A 21,211-nucleotide genomic window follows, 5' to 3' on the forward strand; every position below is an offset into this window, starting at 1 on the left:
ACAGGACCATACAGTGCCCTCCAAATACCAGGATTATACTATGCCCCCAAATAATAGAATCATATGCAGCCCCCACATAACAACCATATGGTGCCCCCCCCAAATAATAAGACTATACAGTGCTCCTAAAATAACAGGACCATATGGTGCCCCTCAAATAACAGGACCATACGGTGCCCCCCAAATAACAGGACCATACGGTGCCTTCCAAATGACAAGACTATACAGTGCCCCTCAAATATTAGGACCATATACTGCCCTCTAAAAACCAGGAGCAAACAGTGCCTACCAAATACCTGTGTCCTGTGTCCCCAAATACCAGTGTCCCCAAATAACAGGACCATACGGTGCCCCCCCCCAAATAACAGAACCACGTGGTGCCCCCTCAAAAAACAGGACCATGTGGTGCCCCCCAAATAAAAGAACCATGTGGGGCTGGCTACTATGTGGGACACTAATGGGAGGGCTGGCTACTATGTGGGACACTAATGGGAGGACTGGCTACTATGTGGGACACTAATGGGAGGGCTGGCTACTATGTGGGACACTAATGGGAGGACTGGCTACTATGTGGGACACTAATGGGAGGGCTGGCTACTATGTGGGACACTAATGGGAGGGCTGGCTACTATGTGGGACACTAATGGGAGGACTGGCTACTATGTGGGACACTAATGGGAGGGCTGGCTACTATGTGGGACACTAATGGGAGGACTGGCTACTATGTGGGACACTAATGGAAGGACTGGCTACTATATGGGACACTAATGGGAGGACTGGCTACTATGTGGGACACTAATGGGAGGACTGGTTACTATGTGGGACATTAATGGGAGGGCTGGCTACTATGTGGGACACTAATGGGAGGGCTGGCTACTATGTGGGACACTAATGGGAGGACTGGCTACTATGTGGGACACTAATGGGAGGACTGGCTACTATGTGGGACACTAATGGGAGGGCTGGCTACTATGTGAGACACTAATGGAAGGACTGGCTACTATATGGGACACTAATGGGAGGACTGGCTACTATGTGGGACACTAATGGGAGGACTGGCTACTATGTGGGACACTAATGGGAGGGCTGGCTACTATGTGGGACACTAATGGGAGGACTGGCTACTATGTGGGACACTAATGGGAGGACTGGCTACTATGTGGGACACTAATGGGAGGACTGGCTACTATGTGGGACACTAATGGGAGGGCTGGCTACTATGTGGGACACTAATGGGAGGACTGGTTACTATGTGGGACACTAATGGGAGGACTGGCTACTATGTGGGACACTAATGGAAGGACTGGCTACTATGTGGGACACTAATGGAAGGACTGGCTACTATGTGGGACACTAATGGAAGGACTGGCTACTATGTGGGACACTAATGGAAGGACTGGCTACTATGTGGGACACTAATGGGAGGACTGGCTACTATGTGGGACACTAATGGAAGGACTGGCTACTATGTGGGACACTAATGGGAGGACTGGCTACTATGTGGGACACTAATGGGAGGACTGGCTACTATGTGGGACACTAATGGGAGGGCTGGCTACTATGTGGGACACTAATGGGAGGACTGGTTACTATGTGGGACACTAATGGGAGGACTGGCTACTATGTGGGACACTAATGGAAGGACTGGCTACTATGTGGGACACTAATGGGAGGACTGGCTACTATGTGGGACACTAATGGAAGGACTGGCTACTATGTGGGACACTAATGGGAGGACTGGCTACTATGTGGGACACTAATGGGAGGACTGGCTACTATGTGGGACACTAATGGGAGGGCTGGCTACTATGTGGGACACTAATGGGAGGACTGGTTACTATGTGGGACACTAATGGGAGGACTGGCTACTATGTGGGACACTAATGGGAGGGCTGGCTACTATGTGGGACACTAATGGGAGGACTGGTTACTATGTGGGACACTAATGGGAGGACTGGCTACTATGTGGGACACTAATGGAAGGACTGGCTACTATGTGGGACACTAATGGAAGGACTGGCTACTATGTGGGACACTAATGGGAGGGCTGGCTACTATATGGGACATTAATGGGAGGGCTGGCTACTATGTGGGACCCTATTGTGAATTCTGGCCACTATGAGGGACACTATTATATCAGACAGAAGCATCAACAATAAATATCTGTAACCCGTTAATATCACGATATAGTGGCCGTTATTATCACAATATAGTGGCCGTTATTATCACAATATAGTGGCCGTTATTATCATAATACTATAAACCGTTATTATGATAATATTTTGTTCCATTTTGTATCCATTTGAATTGCTCTCGCCGTGCTGTAGTAACCAGTGTCCGCCTCCAGATGGCGCCCGACACACTCGCCTGCCCCTGTATATCTGACGCGCTCCCTCGTCACATCCCCTCCCCCTCCTCTTTCTGTACCAAACCATTCAAACCTCGCAGTAAGAAGCCAGAGCAGGGAGCTGGCACCTCCAGGAGCTGCAGCCTGTGCCCCCCTCACCACTGCTGCAGCTGCCAGCCAGGACCCCCCTCCCCAGGATGAGGACCCTGTACACACAGTCACTATAGGGGTAAGTAACGCAGCATCCTGTACTAGTGACTCCATATTCCGGATGTCTCTGCATAGACCCCTGCACTGGGATAAAGGGGGGGTCTGGATCCTGTCTTGTGCCCAGGGGTAGGGGGTGCCAGGCAGTGCCCAGTCCTCCTTGTCCTTGTTGCTCTTGCTATTTGCTGTATTGTAGAGCCAGGCTCACAGAGCATTGCTCAACTACACTGACCTGGTTCTATTCTTCTTGGCTTATACAATAGCTGGCATTGAACTGGTTAATGCACCCTCTGGGTGCACCTGGCTTTGATGGAGGAATTGGGGGGGGGGGGGGGGGGGGGGGTGTTCAGTTTCTTCCCCCTCTTTGTGTGGCAGTGAAGGGGTTAACTCCTGATTACATAGGTGCTGGCAAATGCAATCAGAGCTGGTGAGGAGGTAGCGCAGCTGGGGTTTTGGAGCAATGTGTTCCCCTTGTCCCCTTATGTGGAGAAAGCTGGTGGATGATTGACACCCAACTTTTTTTGACCCCTGAATAACAATTGTTGGGGGGAGGGGGGGGGGGGGGTCTGGTACTGTACTATACTATTCAGGGGTCTGAGAGAGCTGAGTGAAAATATAATCCCAAGCCTAGAAGGGTTGAAATGGGAAGGGGGGGGGGGAGTGGGGGGAGAACAAGTTATCCATACTATTCAGGGTCCTAGGAAAGCTGGGTGACAACAAATAAAGAGAGGGCCTAAGTAATTGCAGATGTGCGGCTCTTGAGTGGTTGCAAAACTACAACTACCATCATGCCCTGGGGATGATGGAAGTTGTAGTTTTGCTACTAAAGAAAAGTCATATGTAGGGGAAGAGGTGTTATTGTATCACTAAACCATTCAGGAGTCTGGGAAAGCTGAGTGCTAAATCTCTTTACTTTCTCCATAGGGGCGACACATCTTTCCCAGAATCCTCAGTATCCACTATCCACTATGAGTAGTGGTTGGGTATCGCCATCATTCAGGAGACTGGGAAAGCTGAGTCAAATCTCATTACTTCCTCCAAGGGGGGGATTTGGACAGACACATCTTTCCCAGAATCCTTGGTATCCACTTTATAAGTAGTAGTAGGGTATTGCTGTATAACATAACCAGACTGTTTTATCATTCAGAAGTCTGGGAAAGCTGGGGAAGGCACACAGCTTTCCTAGCGTCAACTAATAAAGGCTCCTCGGAGTATCTGTATTGGGGGTACTCAGCTTTCCCAGAACCCTCAATGAACAATATATTGGGAGTGAGAGTCTGTTGCTGTATGACCAGCCTGTTATACCATTGGGGATTCTAGGAAAGCTGAGTCATACATCTCTTTACGTCCTCCATAGGGGGTGACACATCTTTCCTAGAATCCTCAGTGTCCACTATATGAGAAGTAGTAGGGTATTGCTGTGTGAACAGATTGTTATACTATTCAGGAGTCTTGGAGAGTTGAGTCATAAATCTCTTTACTTTCTCCATAAGGAGTGACACATCTTTCCCAGAATCCTGAGTGTCCATTATATAGGGTATTGCTGTATGACCAGACTGTTATACCATTCAGGACTCTGGGAAAGCTGGGGGGAGGCACACAGCTTTCCTACAGTCTTCAATATTGAGTGACAACTAATAAAGCCTCCTCAGTGTATCCGTATTGGAGGTACTTAGCTTTCCCAGAACCCTCAATGGTAGAGGGACTGAGAGTGTGCTGCTATATACTGTCATCCATATTGACTGTCACCCAGCTTTCCCAGGGACTGATATATGGATGATGCAGTGAGAATTAGATTCAGGATGGCAATGGCTGCTGCTTGGGGTGGATGTCAGTCTGGACACGCCGCCTGTCATGTGCTGGCTGACAGCTCACAGCCTGGGGAGAAACAGCCGTCAGCCGGCAGGTGGTGTTTGTTCTGGGGCTGGTTGCCCGGGCTTGTGGATGAGAAGATTCTTGTACAGATCCATGATTAGCATTTGCTCCATGCTCAAGTATTTTTCTCCTATAATAGAACTACAACTCCCAGCATGACCTGTTACTATAATTCTGCCATATAATGACGCCTGTCATGTCCCATCTGCTATAGAGGTCCCAATACACTCATAGTTAAAAAGGTTAAAGGAGGAGTGCCACCCTTGTGCTCAGGTTGCATCTGGTATTGCAGCTGAGCCGTATTCACTTTGATTAAGCTCACTTGCAATACCAGTCCCAACCCATAGGCAGGAGTGGCGCTGTTTATGCAAGATAGCAGTCATGTTTTTTTTTTTAAGCTTTGAAAACCCCTTTAAATTGTCTTAATAGGGCAGGGAAGGGGAAGCTTTGGCCCTACAGTTGTTGCAAAACTACAATCCCCATCATGCCTGGACAGCCTTTGGCTGTCCAGGCATGATGGGAATTGTATTTTTGCAACAGCTAGAGGAGCAAATGTTCTCCTTCTCTGTCATAGGGTTTGAAAGAGCGCCACCTTTTCACTGCAGGCTGTATCTTGTATTGCAGCCTTATTCACATGGCACTTAAAGGGGCGATGTTAAGAATCCCCATCGATGTTAACCTGAATGACAGTAGTTTTGTGGATACTTTTGGAGTTGGGATCATTCCCCCCTTTAAGTAGTGTGTGTTTCCCTTTAAGGGCGGGTTTGGGACACGCTTGTTGCTGTTCCTGTAGATTTGGGTAACATGTAGCACACAGTGAGCTGAGCTCCTGACAATAATAGGCGGCTTATCTGGCTGCTCTATAATTACGGACGGTATAAGGCTGCGGTGTGGCCGCCCCGGGCTGGGTGGGTATTGTTTGTGCTGCATCTCGTGCTCTTGTTGTGTCTCGATCTCCGGAGCATTGCTCAGTTGCTAGGGAAGCGGCTGGGTGACATGGTCTGTGTCCCATGTGCCTGGCCTGTGTACTGCGGCCCTGGCTGTGATGTCAGACCCCGGGGGCCCGCCTGCTCCTCAGGTTATAGATGACATCATTAGAAGCTGGGTCAGGGATAAACTCCATACAGGGGTGTAGTTATAGGGGCCCAGACCCCAAAATATAGCTACCAACTCTCCTGAAGTGCCGGAGTGACTCCCATATGCTTCATGGTTAATAGATTATACTCACCTCTCCCTATGCCTGCACCCACTCTGCTACTGATAGAGAAAACATCTGTACTGGATGAAGAAGAGGAATATATGGGGGAGGGGGGGTGTCAGTGTTTATAGGGGCTAGTAAGTTCTGTGATGGAGGTCGTAGTATATGGGGGACAGTCCGGTCTGCGTTCTAGATGTAGAGGGGGAGTGATAGTGGTATGTGTATAGAGGGGGGCTATCTGGTCTGCGGTCTTAGTGGTCTGTGTATATGGGGGGCAGTCTTTTGTATATGGGTGATGGTGTGTGGTCTTTGTATATTGCGGGGCAGTCTGTGGTCTGTGTATATGATGGGTAGTGTGCGGTCTGTGTATGTGGGGGCAGTCTGTGGTCTGTGTATATGATGGGTAGTGTGCGGTCTGTGTATGTGGGGGTCAGTCTGGTTTGTGTATATGGGGAATAGTGTGCGGTCTGTGTATATTAGGGGTAGTGTGCGGTCTGTGTATGTGGGGGGGCAGTCTGGTTTGTGTATATGGGAGGTAGTGTGCGGTCTGTGTATATTAGGGGTAGTGTGCGGTCTGTGTATGTGGGGGGGCAGTCTGGTTTGTGTATATGGGAGGTAGTGTGCGGTCTGTGTATGTGGGGGGCAGTCTGGTTTGTGTATATGAGGGGTAGTTGCTGTCTGTGGGGGGGCAGTCTTTGTGTATGCGGGATAGTGTGGGGTCTTTGTATATGGCGGGGCAGTCTGTGGTCTGTGTATATAGGGATTAGTGTGTGTGGTCTGTGTATATGGGGGGTAGTGTGCAGTCTGTGTATGTAGGGGGCAGTCTGGTCTGTGATCTGTGTATATGGGCATTAGTGTGTGGGCTTTGTATATGGGGGGCAGTCTTTGTGTATGGGGGGTAGTGTGCAGTCTTTGTATATGGTGGGGCAGTTTGTGGTCTGTGTATTTAGGGGGCCAGTCTGCAGTCTTTGTATATGGGGGGGGGGCAGTCTGTGTGTTTATGAGAGCCAGTCTGCGGTCTGTATATATGGGGAGGCAGTGTGCAGTCTATGTATATGGGGGGCCCAGTCTGCGGTCTGCATATATGGGGAGGCGGTCTGTATATATGGGGAGGCAGTCTGTGGTCTGTGTATGTGGGGGGGCCAGTCTGCGGTCTGCATATATGGGGAGGCGGTCTGTATATATGGGGAGGCAGTGTGCAGTCTATGTATATGGGGGGGCCCAGTCTGCGGTCTGCATATATGGGGAGGCGGTCTGTATATATGGGGAGGCAGTCTGTGGTCTGTGTATGTGGGGGGGCCAGTCTGCGGTCTGCATATATGGGGAGGCGGTCTGTATATATGGGGAGGCAGTCTGCGGTCTGTGTATGTGGGGGGCCCAGTCTGCGGTCTGTGTATATAGGGGGCCCAGTCGGCGGTCTGTGTATATGGGGGGCCCAGTCTGCGGTCCATATATATAGGGGGCCCAGTCTGCGGTCTGTGTATATGGGGAGGCAGTCTGTGGTCTGTGTATGTGGGGGGCCCAGTCTACGGTCTGTATATATGGGGAGGCAGTCTGTGGTCTGTGTATGTGGGGGGCCCAGTCTACGGTCTGTATATATGGGGAGGCAGTCTGTGGTCTGTGTATGTGGGGTTCCCAGTCTGCGGTCCATATATATAGGGGGCCCAGTCTGCGGTCTGTGTATATGGGGGGCCCAGTCTGCGGTCCATATATATAGGGGGCCCAGTCTGCGGTCTGTGTATATGGGGAGGCAGTCTGTGGTCTGTGTATATGGGGGGCCCAGTCTGCGGTCCATATATATAGGGGGCCCAGTCTGCGGTCTGTGTATATGGGGAGGCAGTCTGTGGTCTGTGTATGTGGGGGGCCCAGTCTACGGTCTGTATATATGGGGAGGCAGTCTGTGGTCTGTGTATGTGGGGTTCCCAGTCTGCGGTCTGTTTATATGGGGAGGCAGTCTGTGTATGTGGAGGGCCCAGTCTGCGGTCTGTATATGGGGAGGCAGTCTGTGGTCTGTGTATGTGGGGTTCCCAGTCTGCGGTCTGTTTATATGGGGAGGCAGTCTGTGTATGTGGAGGGCCCAGTCTGCGGTCTGTATATGGGGAGGCAGTCTGTGGTCTGTGTATGTGGGGTTCCCAGTCTGCGGTCTGTGTATATAGGGGGCCCAGTCTGCGGTCTGCATATATGGGGAGGCGGTCTGTGTATATGGGGGGGCCCAGTCTGCGGTCCATATATAGGGGCCCAGTCTGCGGTCTGTGTATATGGGTTTTGTGACACTCTTGACAATCTTTGTCCTTTCTCAGTCGTTAGTAAATATGCCCAGATTCACCTATGACCCCACTAATATCAATGGCAGATGGATGTTGGGGACCCTGGTGCATATTTTGCATGTGACTGGGGTTACTTGTATCTATATCATGGCCCCACTAGGCTGATTTGCTTTGCCGGTGTATGGGAAAGCTGTGTGTTGGCCATGTATATGTATATGTGGCCATACTGATTGCCGGCAGATACAACACTATAGAGCCTATATGCCCTCTTGGGGATTGTTCTTAGGTGTGATACTGCTCATGTACTAATGCTGGAGTCTCACTATGGGTAAGAGAAGTTTCTACAGAGCAGTGATCTTCATATGTATTGTGGGACTACAACTCCTACTGAGGCATGGAACTTCTGGGAATGTGGAGAAGTGATCTTTAGTAGCTCTGATGTCTCAGGATGCCGGATTATTACTGAATGACCTTTTTATTCTAGGATTTATTCTAGGTTACATAGACGACGTTTCCTGGCGCCCTCTGTATTGGGTGGATGGGAGTTGGCGTTATTTGGGAACGAGATTATTTATGTACATGGCGACAATCGGGATGCGGTATATAGGGGCACCTGATGACTGACATTGAGTGACGGCACCAGTGTTACCCCGGTAGTTTCCCGGATGCGGTGTAGACAATGGCTGTCAGTCTGGATGAATGGCGGGGGTGCAGAATTCCCGCTGAATTCCTCTGATTATTTCTGATCATTACATTGTGTGTAAACGTGAGATTGGCGCCAGTCACAGCGCACGTTCTATCCCATCTACATATTCACCGCGCCATCCCGGATCATTATCCTCCGGCACCTGGGTAATTGCCGTTTAATGTGTCACATCTCATTCATGATGGCGTCTATTGTACGGCTACGTCTCCCTTTTTTTTTTAATGGTTGTGATTACCTCGTTCAACTTTCCGCGTATTTTCTCCCAGTTTACAATAGCGACAAATGCGTAATTGTCGCATCGGGAAAGCTGCGTCACGGCCTTTGTTATGGTTTCTATGGTGTTTCCACCGCTTTCCTGATGTCCTGAATGGCAATTCTCTGCAGGTTTTTCATATTGTTGGTTGATGGGAGGACCAGAGACTAAAAGGTTTTTAAAAATGGCGGCCTTTATCTAAAAATTTAAAAAAATTAATAAAATTTAATCGGCGTTAAGCTTGGACAAAGAGCATCTGGATGGGATTTGGAGAGAAGAGGACGACGCTTGGGTATCAGTATTTCCTGTAATACGGGGCGAGACTGACGGGCGACGCTACCTATCTCCGCTTTGTGTCCTCGTTTACCGGTGGCGGGGATTCTGACACTGATGGATTTGCTGAGTTATTTGTGTCTCAGGCTCCGACGCGCTTCAGTGGCCTTAATACGTTTCATCATGCCGTGCACAATCCTATGGCTTGTAGCATCCTAGACTATGGAGGGATCAGTCAGCTGCACCTATAGACCATGGCGCCATGTTTATCCTGCCATGGAGATCTAGACGTGCATCATAGCGGCCACTGCTACCATATGGGGTGTACGCAGGTTATAGACAACAATTCTAAAGAAGTGGGTGTCCATGGGATGGGGCATAACTTGTCAAGATGGGAAGATCTCCTTTAAAGGGTTCTCCTGGGATAAGGGGGTGAAGAGCTGCTTTCTTCCACAAACAGCACCATTCTTGCTGTATTGCATCTCTATTAAAGTGAATGGTCCCGAATTGTAATACCTCACACAACCTGAGGACAGGTGTGGAGCTGTGTTTTTTTGTTTTTTTTTTCTTCCCCCCCCCCCTTAACCTAGGGAAGCCCTTTTAAAGGGAGCGATTTTTTTTTTTTTTTTTTTTTTTTTTTTTTTTTCTTTTTTCTAATCATGAATAACCCCTCTAAAAGGCCATTTGTGGGTAGCCTTATGAGTAACAAAAATTATAAACAGGGTGTAAAGTGAGACTGGCCCAGTTGCCCCTAGCAACCAATCAGCTTCCACCTTTCATTTTCCAAAGAGTCTGTGAGGAATGAAAGGTGGAATCTGATTGGTTGCTAGGGGCAACTGAGCCAGTTTCACTTTACACCATGTTTGATAGATCTCCCCCATAATGTTTACTGAGTGGTCACTAGAGCTGTCAGTCAGAGCCAAGGCGAGACCTGGACACCTAACCACAAGAGCCCGCCTCCTGGACACCTTTCATAGCGGACAGCATTAGATGGTGGCAGCGCACAGTATCATTACTGGGGTTAGAAAGTTATAAAGATTTGCAATTTACTTCTATTTAAAAATCTCCAGTCTTCCAGTGCTTATGCACTGCTGTATGTCCTGCAGGAAGTGGTGTATTCTTTCTAGTCTGACACACTGCTCTCTGTTCTGGACAGTTGCTGACATGGACATGACAGCAGAGAGCACTGTGTCAGACTGGAGAGAATACACCACTTCCTGCAGGACATGCAGCAGCTGATAAGTACTGGAAGACTGAAGATTGTTTTTTAAATAGAAGTAATTTACAAATCTATATAACTTCCTGACACCAGTTGATCTGAAAGAATCCCTTTAAGATCCGCCATGCCTGCCTCTGTGTTTCTAACTGACAGCTCACCCGGCTGATTTCCGCGTTCCTCCGCCGCTGCCTCCCTGGGACTCCTCTGCTTATTGTTGGATGTGACAATATTTTCCTTTTATTGACACTTTCAGTTTAATCCATAATTAGATTTTTTTTTTTTTCCTTCCATCCCTCGAAGCTCTTTACATCTGACTAATTGCGGTGGCGGCTGGAAGCTTGATGCCGCCGCCGCTCAGGTTGCAATTATTGACTATAAATATTCACGTGATGATTATTTTTTTTTTTCTTTTTAATCCACAATTCATATTCTTAAGGGTTTTAAATATTCAGGAGTTTGCGGTGTAACGGCTGCCATTAGCGCTCGCTCACAGCTGTTTGTTTTGCTGTTTGGGCCTCGACTGCCGAGGGGGTAAATCATTTACAATACTTCCCTTTGTTGCGAAAACGTTTTGGATAATTTAGCTATAAACGGAGACGATAATTTGGTTCTTAAAGCAATTGTTGGTCGGGGGGGGGGGGTCTGTAGTACCCTGAGTAGTTTAGTGGGGAAAGGTTATTGTCGCTCTATGGCTGAGTGAGCCTTGTGAACCTGTGCTCAGTGTTTACCTACCTGAGCTGCAGTTTGTGCTCCAGAGCTGCCCTTCCCTGTGATCTCTTTACACACTCTGCCGTATGGAGCTATGATCTGACACCATAGACGTCCATGAGCATTATTCATGCCTTGTTCCATTGGATTCCAGGATATTCTATTCTACAATAATTCATTGGGTTCTGTTATGGAGGTACACCAGATGGTTACAGCTCTGTAGTACCTAGGGGTCTCCGAGGACATGTCTTTGCCCGCATGTCTTCTGCATAATCTCATAGAGCTAATATCAGGCTCCCCTCCTCCAGGCTGTGCTGCCCTGCTCTGTGGTGAGTCTGTCCATGAGATGGCTGACATGGAGGCGCATGTGACCACATCCCGTCTCCAGTGCCCTCTATAGGCATATACATAGTAGTGGACACTGGGGGCGGAGCATGGTCACATGTGCCTCCATGTCGGCCATCTTATGGACAGACTCGCCACAGAGCAGGACAGCCCAGCCTGGAGGAGGGGAGCCTGATTTTAGTTCTATGAAGCATACAGCTGCTGTCGGTATATACAGTGAGTACACTTAGTAATACTGTACACTGAACTATTTTACTTGGTGAACCCCTTTAAATAACACTGAATGCACTTGTCTTATGGAGCCTTGAGTGCTGGTTTATAGATATTGTAGCTATAGTATCTGCGGCTGACAAAGACCCTCAGATTTCCGCCGAGCTGAATGCATCTGCCCCTCCCCACCGCGCAGACCCCCGTAATGTCTTCATTTCTATTCCGCTCGTGTCAGTCATTGCTGATCCCTCCTGTTGGTTTCTAATCTCTGCAAATGTCACTTATGCAAAGAAAATTGCCGTCTCCATAAATGTTTGATGCTGCGGGGCTTGTTTGTGTTTGTAGTGCGCTGCGCCTGTCGTCGTGGCTGCTAATTGATCTGGAGTGTAAAATCTGCAAATATGAATGGAGCGGGGTGTCCAGGGTGCGGTCTGATGGCCGGTAGGTGGCCAGGCCGGACCCTTCTACAGTCCCAACCAGTCCAGTATTGGAGGGGGGGGGGGTGGTGGAGATCTATGGTCCCCTAGACCCCTGGTTCAGAGCTACATCTCCTGTTCAACTCTGGTTCTGGAAAAGCTGGATGATGGAGACTATGGTTGTCACCCGACTCTCCCAGAATCTTATAGCATCAACAGACTCTCTAAATTGTTTCTTTTTACAGGACTTGCCATTGTTACTATAGATAGATATATGTTAAGAAAGTCTAAATATAACTGCCCCCTCCTACCCCCCCCCCCCTTGTGTCGTCACTTCTCGATTTGTTACACACAATCCCTTTGTATTTATCGCGCAGGACCTTCTTGTCCTTGTGACCGAGTCACACGGTTTCCCATGCACCTTCCCCATCTCGCCCTGGGGTAACAGTAACAAAGATGGTGTTGTGTTCCGCTCATGATCCTTCTCTTCAGTGTTGCAGATTTAAAGGGATTCTTAATCTATATAGAACCAAAGTACACTTCCTTTGCAACCCTTCAATTTACAGTGATCCCTTAACTTACAATGGCCTCAAGATACAATGTTCCTTTCTGGACCATCGTAACTTGAGACTCTGACTCTGACTCAACATACGACAGACAGTCAGGCTACAGACAACATGCTACAGACGGTCAGGACCTGCGGCACATGTAAATAACTAGATGATAAACCAATGAAACTGGCCATTTTACTGGTAAAACCCCATTATTAGTGAAGTGCCTGCACTGGTTGGCTGTCTAGTAGAGAGAGATTCTCCAGAGTATACTGTGATACTACATGTCCGGTACTGCTCTCTACCTGGGCCAGTTTTCCATAGAATGCCTGTAGCCCCTATAGACTGGGTCCTGGTATAACCCTTAAAGGACATCTCCGTTTAAAAAAAAAAAAAAAAAGTATTTATTTTTGTCAAATCAGCTGGTGTCAGAAAGTTGTACAGATCTGTAAATTACTTCAATTTAAAAATCTTCATTCTTACAGGACTTATCATTTGCTGTAAGTCCTGCAGGAAGTGATGTATACTTTCTAGTCTGACAGTGTTCTCTGCTGCCATCTCTGTCCATGTCAGGAACTGTCCAGAGCAGGAGAGGTTTTCTGTGGGGATTTGCTACTACTCTGGACAGTTCCTGTCATGGACAGAGGTGGCAGCGGAGAGCACTGTGTCAGACTGGAAAGCATAAACCACTTCCTGCAGGGCATACAGCTGCTGATATGCACTGGAAGAAATGAGCTTTTTTTTTTTTTTTTTTTTTTTTTTACAAATCTGTATAACATTCTGACACCAGTTAACTTTTTGATGGAGTATCCTTGTAATGATATTTTCCCATAAGCCATTCCCCTTTTGGTGATGCATAGTGCCTGTGTAAGCTGGGACTGTGCTGGTGAGACATGTCCCCCACCATATAAACCCATTGTGTGCCGATCCGGTGGTCACATCCATTTGAGCGTCCAGCTTCGAATATCAGATATTTCTGGGAAAATTAATAAAATTTCTTCTTTTTATTTGTTTGTTTGCCTTTTAGCTAATAATTATTACATTAAGCCCCGGACAGGATCACAGACTTGTTACAGGGTGTTTGGTGACAATGACGTTACACAAAGACTCTGCTATTCCGGGACAATGACTTAATGGTGATCGCTAATTACATTGTGCACGCTGGCAGCAGCTCAAGTCTCGCTGGCAGAGAGCGGAACGCAATCACCGGGGGAGAAAGCCAACAAACATTGTTTCATCATTCCTAATGGAGATGCTTAGGTTAACCCCTAAAATGCCACGTCCTGGACCTTTTAAAGTGACCCTGTGAATGGTTGCATCTTGTTAGATAGCAACATTCAGAAGCAATAGAAAGTTGGGTGTAGGCCGACGCATTTCCCTGCAGCCTTAGAATACAAACATTCCTGCCATTGAGGGAACTGTGGACTATAGGGTCTTGTTTGGTTTGCGACCCCCCCCCCCCCCCCTCCCCATCTGTAAGAGGCGTCTAGTCTTCGTCCAGGTTACTAAGCAGATTATCATACGTGTTAAGATTAGGATTTCCCTGATGACAAAGTGCAGGTTAAAGATTATGTAGGTCTGGTGCGGCGCGTGTGGTTTACATGTCGTAAGTTTATGATAGGAGACCGGTCATTACGTATAGTAGCCTATAGATCTAGGCCCAGTCCTGGCATATGTTATTTGTAATACTAGTTGCACAGGTAATGATGATAAATGGCTGCTTCAATAGGAACGTTTATCAGGATGGAGTCTAAATGAGTCCTTGTCATGTGGAAGGACCTTGACCCCCTCTTAATAGTGGTTAAAATTGGTTGATGACATCACAGCTGTAATGGTATACCGTAAATATTTACACCCCTGCCTTGTATGTTCCAGGACACAGCGGTGGCTATGGGATGGAGCAGGACCAGTATGAAGCTCGTCTCAAGGAGCTGTTTGATAGCTTTGACACTACGGGCACGGGGTCTCTGGGACAGGAAGAGCTGACGGACCTCTGTCACATGCTGCAGCTGGAAGAAGTGGCCCCCTCATTGCAACAAGCTCTTCTTCAGGATAACCTACTTGGCCGGGTAAGAAATCACATGAGAAGGGGGAGCGGCCGACATACCAGGAATAAATCGCTGGGCGTGTTATCTGTTGATGCCCGGCTGCATAGCATCGTCACAGACTGTGCCAGCAGTGTCTGCAGTTACATATAGGGGGGGAGTTAATCATTCCCTGTGCCAGCGTTGAATGGCAAAATTGCAGACTTTTTTGTGCTCAATCTCCATTTTTGTACATAGATTTTTTTTTTTGGACAAGATCTTTAAGTAAAAGTTCGTACAACAATTTGCATAAAATATTTGCACTGTGATAAATTCCCACCATAAAATTTATTGCAACCGTGTATGTTTGTATATAAGGTTGATAATACAGAGTAGAAGGAAGGCTCACTGTACAGCAGTATATATGGCGCACTGCATCAGATGTCCAACCTTACAGCATTGTTGGTTCAGATTTGGCAGATAGTGTGGGTGTTGTGTTTGGCGTTACGAACAGGTTGCCACAAACCCACCTTAGTACCAAAGTATACAAAGACTTAGGGATGTAGGAAATCATAAATCGCAGATGTCTGGGCCTGTCAAGCTACCTCTGCACTGTTGCTCAGTTGTTTGGGGGGGGGGTTCAGGTATATGATTTTGAGGTTTACATCACGTTTTGGCCGTACACCACAGATATACATTAGGATACTGTCAAATTGGGAATTCAGCATATACTGTTGAAAAGCTTTAGGGTTCAATAGACTGAATTTCTCACGAATACATATGGTCTGCTTTACACACAAAACATAGACAGAACGGGGATCAGGTCATAAAGGAAAGACTGGGATCTATCCTCTTTTTAAATCCATTCCTGGCTTTGGCTTCCAAAATCTGTCAGATAAATCTTTCTGTGTAAACGCACCCTAAGGGTGCCTAGTGTGGTGTCCCACCACGGGTGTTTCTAGTTTTTACACCCTTCGCAAAAGTCTGTACTCTAAAGTAGAAGTGGTAATGAAGTGGTACCCAAGTTTTGCCACTAGATGTCGCTGTTATGTGTATCGTGTACCTAGGTATTGTACGGCTGGATGTAACAAAAGGGTTATTGTTTTAGGATCTGTGCACCAATGGGAGGTCTTTCTCTTTTCCTCCTATCTCTATCCTACTCTTTCTCTTGCAATCTCTTCTCATCCACTCACAGCACACCTTATAGCTATTGTAGAATGAAGTCACATGGGGAGAGAAAGTGTAGACACACCTTAGTGAGTCTTACTCTGGCTTTTGTAGAAGAAGGACGCAAGCCAGATCTGTCTCTGTAGTAGCCAAGTAGGGCCCTGGCTCCTGCAAAGTCCCCCTAGGACAGTCTTACTCTGGTCTCAGTAGTGAACGGATGCACATGAGACACCTTGGCACTCTTTTCTTGAAAGCACTCTTAGAGAGGACAAGTCAGGGATCATCCCAACCCATGCCGAGAACCAGTCTAAAAAAGCAAGATAGTATCCTGAAGAAAGAGCAACTGATCCTAGCAAAGTTGCTAGACGTCTACATACTCTGTCTCGCAGAGCGGGTGTTAATCGGAAAATTCTGACCACTCTGCTCATCCCAGGTAACAAGGTCTGGGGCTTGTGTCACCCTCTACGACGGGTCGCCCAACATGCACTGTATTGCAAAGACCAAAGAGTCAAAACACTGGTACAAGTATTCTCTCTACTCAAGTGTTCTACTTATTCTCTTTCTAAAGTTCCGGCAGAGGACACTTCTACCGTGGGTTGGGACTCTCTCGACATCCTCCTCTCTACTTATCAAGTCAATCACTGTATTGAGTCTTCCTACAATAAAGAAGAGTTAATTTATTTTAACTGGACTCAGTGGTTAGTCGCTAATCTGTGGGTGGCGGTACCAATAGTTCGGGTGGGTCATAGCTCCACTCCGGACAACCGTGATAAGCACCCAAGGGACCCCCTCACATACCGGCAGGTCACCGACCACAGGGGAAAGGATATAGCCAGCCCCTTTAAAATAAAAGCAGGTCTGCCCCCATACCTGTGTGCCCAACCGGCACTGGCGTCACGACAACCTAACATCTGGCTGAGCTATTTTCCGACCAACCACCATAGAAGTGGCGTCACACGTTACCACCTAGCAAGTGACCAGTCGAGCGTACACCACACCAGGAGTCAGACCCCCACCAATCTAATATTGATGACCTATCCAAAAGAATTTTTCTTAGGATGGATTCCCCTCTAAGGTGGCTTTTCTGTGCCTCCATACATGTGCGCGGCAGACAGTCTTGTGTATTTCTCTACCCCATAGAACAAAACAGAACCAGTCTTGTATCGAAGCTTGGTTTTGGTGCACCAGTCTTTATGGTGGCAAATCGCTATGCAAGTATGTATATACAATAAAAGGCAGCCCCTCATTGGGGGGGGACCCCATCCTCATAGACAACATGGGAGCAAGGGATGGAGGATGGGGGCGAGGGGCCTGTGTCTGCCTGGGGTTAGGATATAATGGGACAAGTAATGACAATAAAGTGGCTTAGGTTACTCTAATGTAGCGAACCCATAAAACCGTAAAAGGCTAAGGAAAGAACAAAGTCTGGGGGTCTCCATACAGTGCTTCTGTGAGAACTCTGCTGTCAGGTTTCATAAAGTTGATCCCTAAGTGAGAGAAATAGGGAAGGGGGTCTGTAAATTTATAGCCAAGCTGAAGGGAATGAGAAGCGGCATGTTGGAGGAGAGTAGCTGGGTTGCTGATTTAGGTGCTGGGCGGCAGCGAGAGGCCGTTGTTTCACTGTCTAAAATGCCTTTGAATGGATGCAGCCCCTCTTCCTCCCCCTCTTCCCAGTGTCCTCATTGTGTTGTCTCCAGTCATGATGCATATTCATGAGATGTCATGACAAATGCTAGTGGTCTCCTTCCTGGAGGGTGACATGTCTGGAAACAAAGACGTGAGATTGCAGACTCAATTGCTAGACGGGCTGAATATTTTGACTCGCTTTCGGCTATCTGGTAATTTTAGTCGCAGGCGGGAAAAAGAAGAAGAAAAAAATTACTCAATATTTAGGTGCTGCTGCCCCTTTAAATTTGCTAAACGGTAAAAATCATTATATATATTTTTATTGCTCCCTGTTTTGGCGCGTAGGGTCTGGGTCGGTGTGTAATGAGGAGCTCAGGGACTGAGGATCTGTGCAGACTCTTGAAGGTTGTCTGGGATTGGGAGGACTCATAGGCCGGACTGCTCGGGGTTAAATGACTGGTAAGAAGCTCAGGAGAAGGAAGAAATTATTTTTGAACTAAGAAGAGTGTGATAAGACGTCTTAGCCTGGAAACAGATGGATTTATGGCGGACGCTACAGGGATCTCTCATTTATAGCACAATGACATGACTGCTTATGTGACAGCAGCGTGCCAAGCCTGGCCTTAAAGGGGCCATTCAGATCAACCATTGACATGGGTGGGCTGATGGGCTATTATTGTAAAATCCAGAAGAGGACTGTGTGGACTGAGACCAATACTATGGATAGGGCAGGAGGACCTGGCTGTATATAGCATCTCCATCTTCTTTAAAACTCTGTTCATTGTAATGCACAAGGGAGACAGAGCCTGAGGAAATTACAGGACACCATAGTGAGAACTACATAGTGTATGACTATATCAGAGATGGGGAACCTTCGGTCCTTCAGCTGTTGCAAAACTACAATTTCCATCATGCCTGGGCAGCCGAAGCTAAAGCTTCGGCTGCCCAGGCATGATGGGAATTGTAGTTTTGGTGGAGGTTCCGCCATCCCTGGTCTACATAGACATACACTAAGTTTTGCAAACTGCAGCAGGTTTTCTGTATTGTACTGTGTATAATGGTGGAGAACTCCCCATAGGCGGCTGCTTAGGCCCCATTCCTACAGCCATAGCCATTCCCATAGGCAATTGTTAATACATAGCTGTACTAGACCGGCGGGGCCATACCAGTAATGGTTGAGTTGTTTGCGTAATTCATCAAACTTTCCTTATTTAATGTACAGCAAACAAACAAGACTGTGAGGGTTACTGCCCCTTTAAGAAGCTGTATCTTGTTGCGTAGGGTAACGACAAAACTCAATGGGGGAGATTTATCAAACATGGTGTAAAGTGAAACTGGCTCAGTTGCCCCTAGCAACCAATCAGATTTCACCTTTCATTTTCCAAAGAGTCTGTGAGGAATGAAAGGTGGAATCTGATTGGTTGCTAGGGGCAACTGAGCCAGTTTCACTTTACACCATGTTTCATAGATCTCCCCCATTGTTTTTGAATATTCCCCCCCCCCCCCCCAAATATTTTGGTAATGGAATGTTTTCCATTTTTGCCCAGGCCCCTCCCCCGCCCTTCAAGCCCTTTTTATTACTTATTAGCAAAAGAAAATGCTAATGAGAACCAACAGAAACAAACGGCGAGTTCCGCTAATTTGCCTTAATTTCCTGTTCAGGTTCTGCCGCGCTGCGCACAATTGCATCTTGAATTAAACTGATTAGATTGCCGGGCTAATTTATGACCGCCACCACTTTTATCAGGCTCCTACCATGTAGTATAATCCCTTTGGGTTGTATCTGATCTGGTCACGGTGAAATTGCTTCAGGACTCGGGAGCTGGCACCATCTGTCTTGCTATGCAGCTGTGCGCCCCCTGAAGATGAGCGCAGATTACACCAGAACAATGGCCGCACATTCCTGCATCACCGCTCCTGCATAGGGTTTATTTACACTTTATTCTATTTTATTAGTTAGAAATTAAATAAAAATTTAAGGTACAATTACACACAGCTCCCCTTATTGCTAGTGGTGAGCGTAATTGATGCCCTGGCCCTCCATATTTTAAAAGGGTTATCCAGGATTGAAAAAAACATAGCTGCTTTCAAAAACGGCGCCAATCTTGTCCTCAGGTTCTGTGTTGTATTACAACACTTCTTTTTAACTGAGCTGCAATACCTTACACAACATAAAGATGAGTGGCGCTGTTTGCAGCGATGATTTTTCTAATCTTAGATCACACAATGTGATTTTTGGCTTTCTGCTGCCACCTCTGTCCATGTCAGGAACTGTCCAGAGTAGTATCAAATGCCCATAGAAACCTCTCCTGCTCTGGACAGTTCCTGACATGGACAAAGGTGGCAGCAGAGAGCACTGTGTTATACTGGAAAGAATACATCATTTCCTGTAGGACATACAGCAGCTGATAAGTGCTGGAAAATATAAATAGTTTACAAACCTATATAATTTTCTAACACCAATTGCTGTGAAAGAAAAAATTATTAGCCGGAGTACCCCTTTAAAAGTCTGTCATTTTATCAATACAGCCCATATGCAGAACTATGTCAGCAGCATGGAGGTCTTATCATTGATCTCTGTTCATATTGAGCTGGCAAGGCATGAGGCACCTAGTACCTTGCACCTCAGTAGCATCACTAGTCGTTGTATAGACTGGATGAGGTCATGGTGTTGTATCTCTATGGCAGAGCCTCCTGTGTATAACTTACCTTGTTCCCTCTTGGTGATTGTTACTACTTTGTATTACAGTTAGGACTCGGGAGGTTCAGGTTATTTCCACTGTGAGGTTTTACGGCTTCGCTTGTTCTCTGGAGGGAAATTAACGCACAATATGTTGTTGTTCTCTCCGTAGATTCACTTTGACCAGTTTAAAGAAGCCCTAATCGATGCCTTATCCAGCACCCTGACCAGTAAGGAGAACGGTCCGGAACCAGGTACATGAGCGGCTTGTTAACGTCTCCATGCCTAAAGCAAATGGTTATAAACCTACTGTTTTGTGTCGGTAGCTCCTGTGTAGAGATGTCTGTCTCCATGGTAACAGACTACAAACACACCTTGTGTAGTCTGCTCCTCCTGCCATGTGTTACCCCTGTCTATCTGATCTCCCTTATACTGTCTGTAGGTTACAGAGTTAGGGCCGATTATCGCTCCGTGGAATAGACAACGATCAGCCGATGATCGTGTCATCGGCTGATCATTTATTTAGGTTCAAACCTAAAATCATCGGGCACCGACCACACATCGTTGCGTGGAATAGCGATGCGCAGTCGGTGCCCGATTTCAAAAGCACCATACTTTACCTAGCATGTCGCAGGTCTTCTCCTGCGCTCCTTCTTCCTCCCAGTCCCGTGTGCAGCAGCAGCTTCAGTGCGGCCTGTCCTAGCTGACAGACCGCTCAGCCAATCACTGGTCAGGGCTGCTGCGGCCAGTGATTGGCTGAGCGGTCAGTCAGCTCAGACAGGCCACTCCAAAGCTGCTGCTGCGAGCAGGACCGGGAGGAAGAAGCAGCGCAGGAGAAGACCTGTAACATGCTTGGGTAATGTATAGTGTTGAAAACAAGGTCTGCAAAGACATCGGTAACTATGTCCCTGGAATAGGCCCAGTAAACGAGCGCCGATCTAGCAGATCGGCGCTCTTTTACATTATTGATCGAGCCCCCATCGGTCTGTGGAATAGGACCCTAAAACATGGCCACTGTATAGGATCTAAGGCACTGTGGCGATACAGCGTATCCAAGCACTGTTACACTGCAATGACTCCCGCGGTTGTGTTAGAATAAGTTTCCTGGAATAAAGTTGCATTTTCTCTACATTACAAGA

At 47.3% G+C, this 21,211-nt stretch overlaps 1 protein-coding gene across 3 annotated transcripts in view; it reads left to right on the forward strand.

Moving 5' to 3' along the window:
• Positions 1-2,453: 2,453 nt before the first annotated feature.
• The window catches only part of NIN (ninein), a 71,280-nt gene continuing 52,522 nt past the window's right edge, over positions 2,454-21,211 (forward strand). For all 3 annotated transcript variants that reach the window (XM_069950883.1, XM_069950884.1, XM_069950885.1), the window contains exons 1-3: positions 2,454-2,576; positions 14,451-14,644; positions 20,245-20,326. In XM_069950883.1, the coding sequence (XP_069806984.1) occupies positions 14,471-14,644; positions 20,245-20,326 (256 nt within the window). In that variant the 5' untranslated portion in view covers positions 2,454-2,576; positions 14,451-14,470. The remainder of the gene's footprint in view (positions 2,577-14,450; positions 14,645-20,244; positions 20,327-21,211) is intronic.

This window comes from Dendropsophus ebraccatus, chromosome 13, assembly GCF_027789765.1.
Source record: "Dendropsophus ebraccatus isolate aDenEbr1 chromosome 13, aDenEbr1.pat, whole genome shotgun sequence".
In the NCBI taxonomy this organism is placed as follows: Eukaryota; Metazoa; Chordata; class Amphibia; order Anura; family Hylidae; genus Dendropsophus; species Dendropsophus ebraccatus.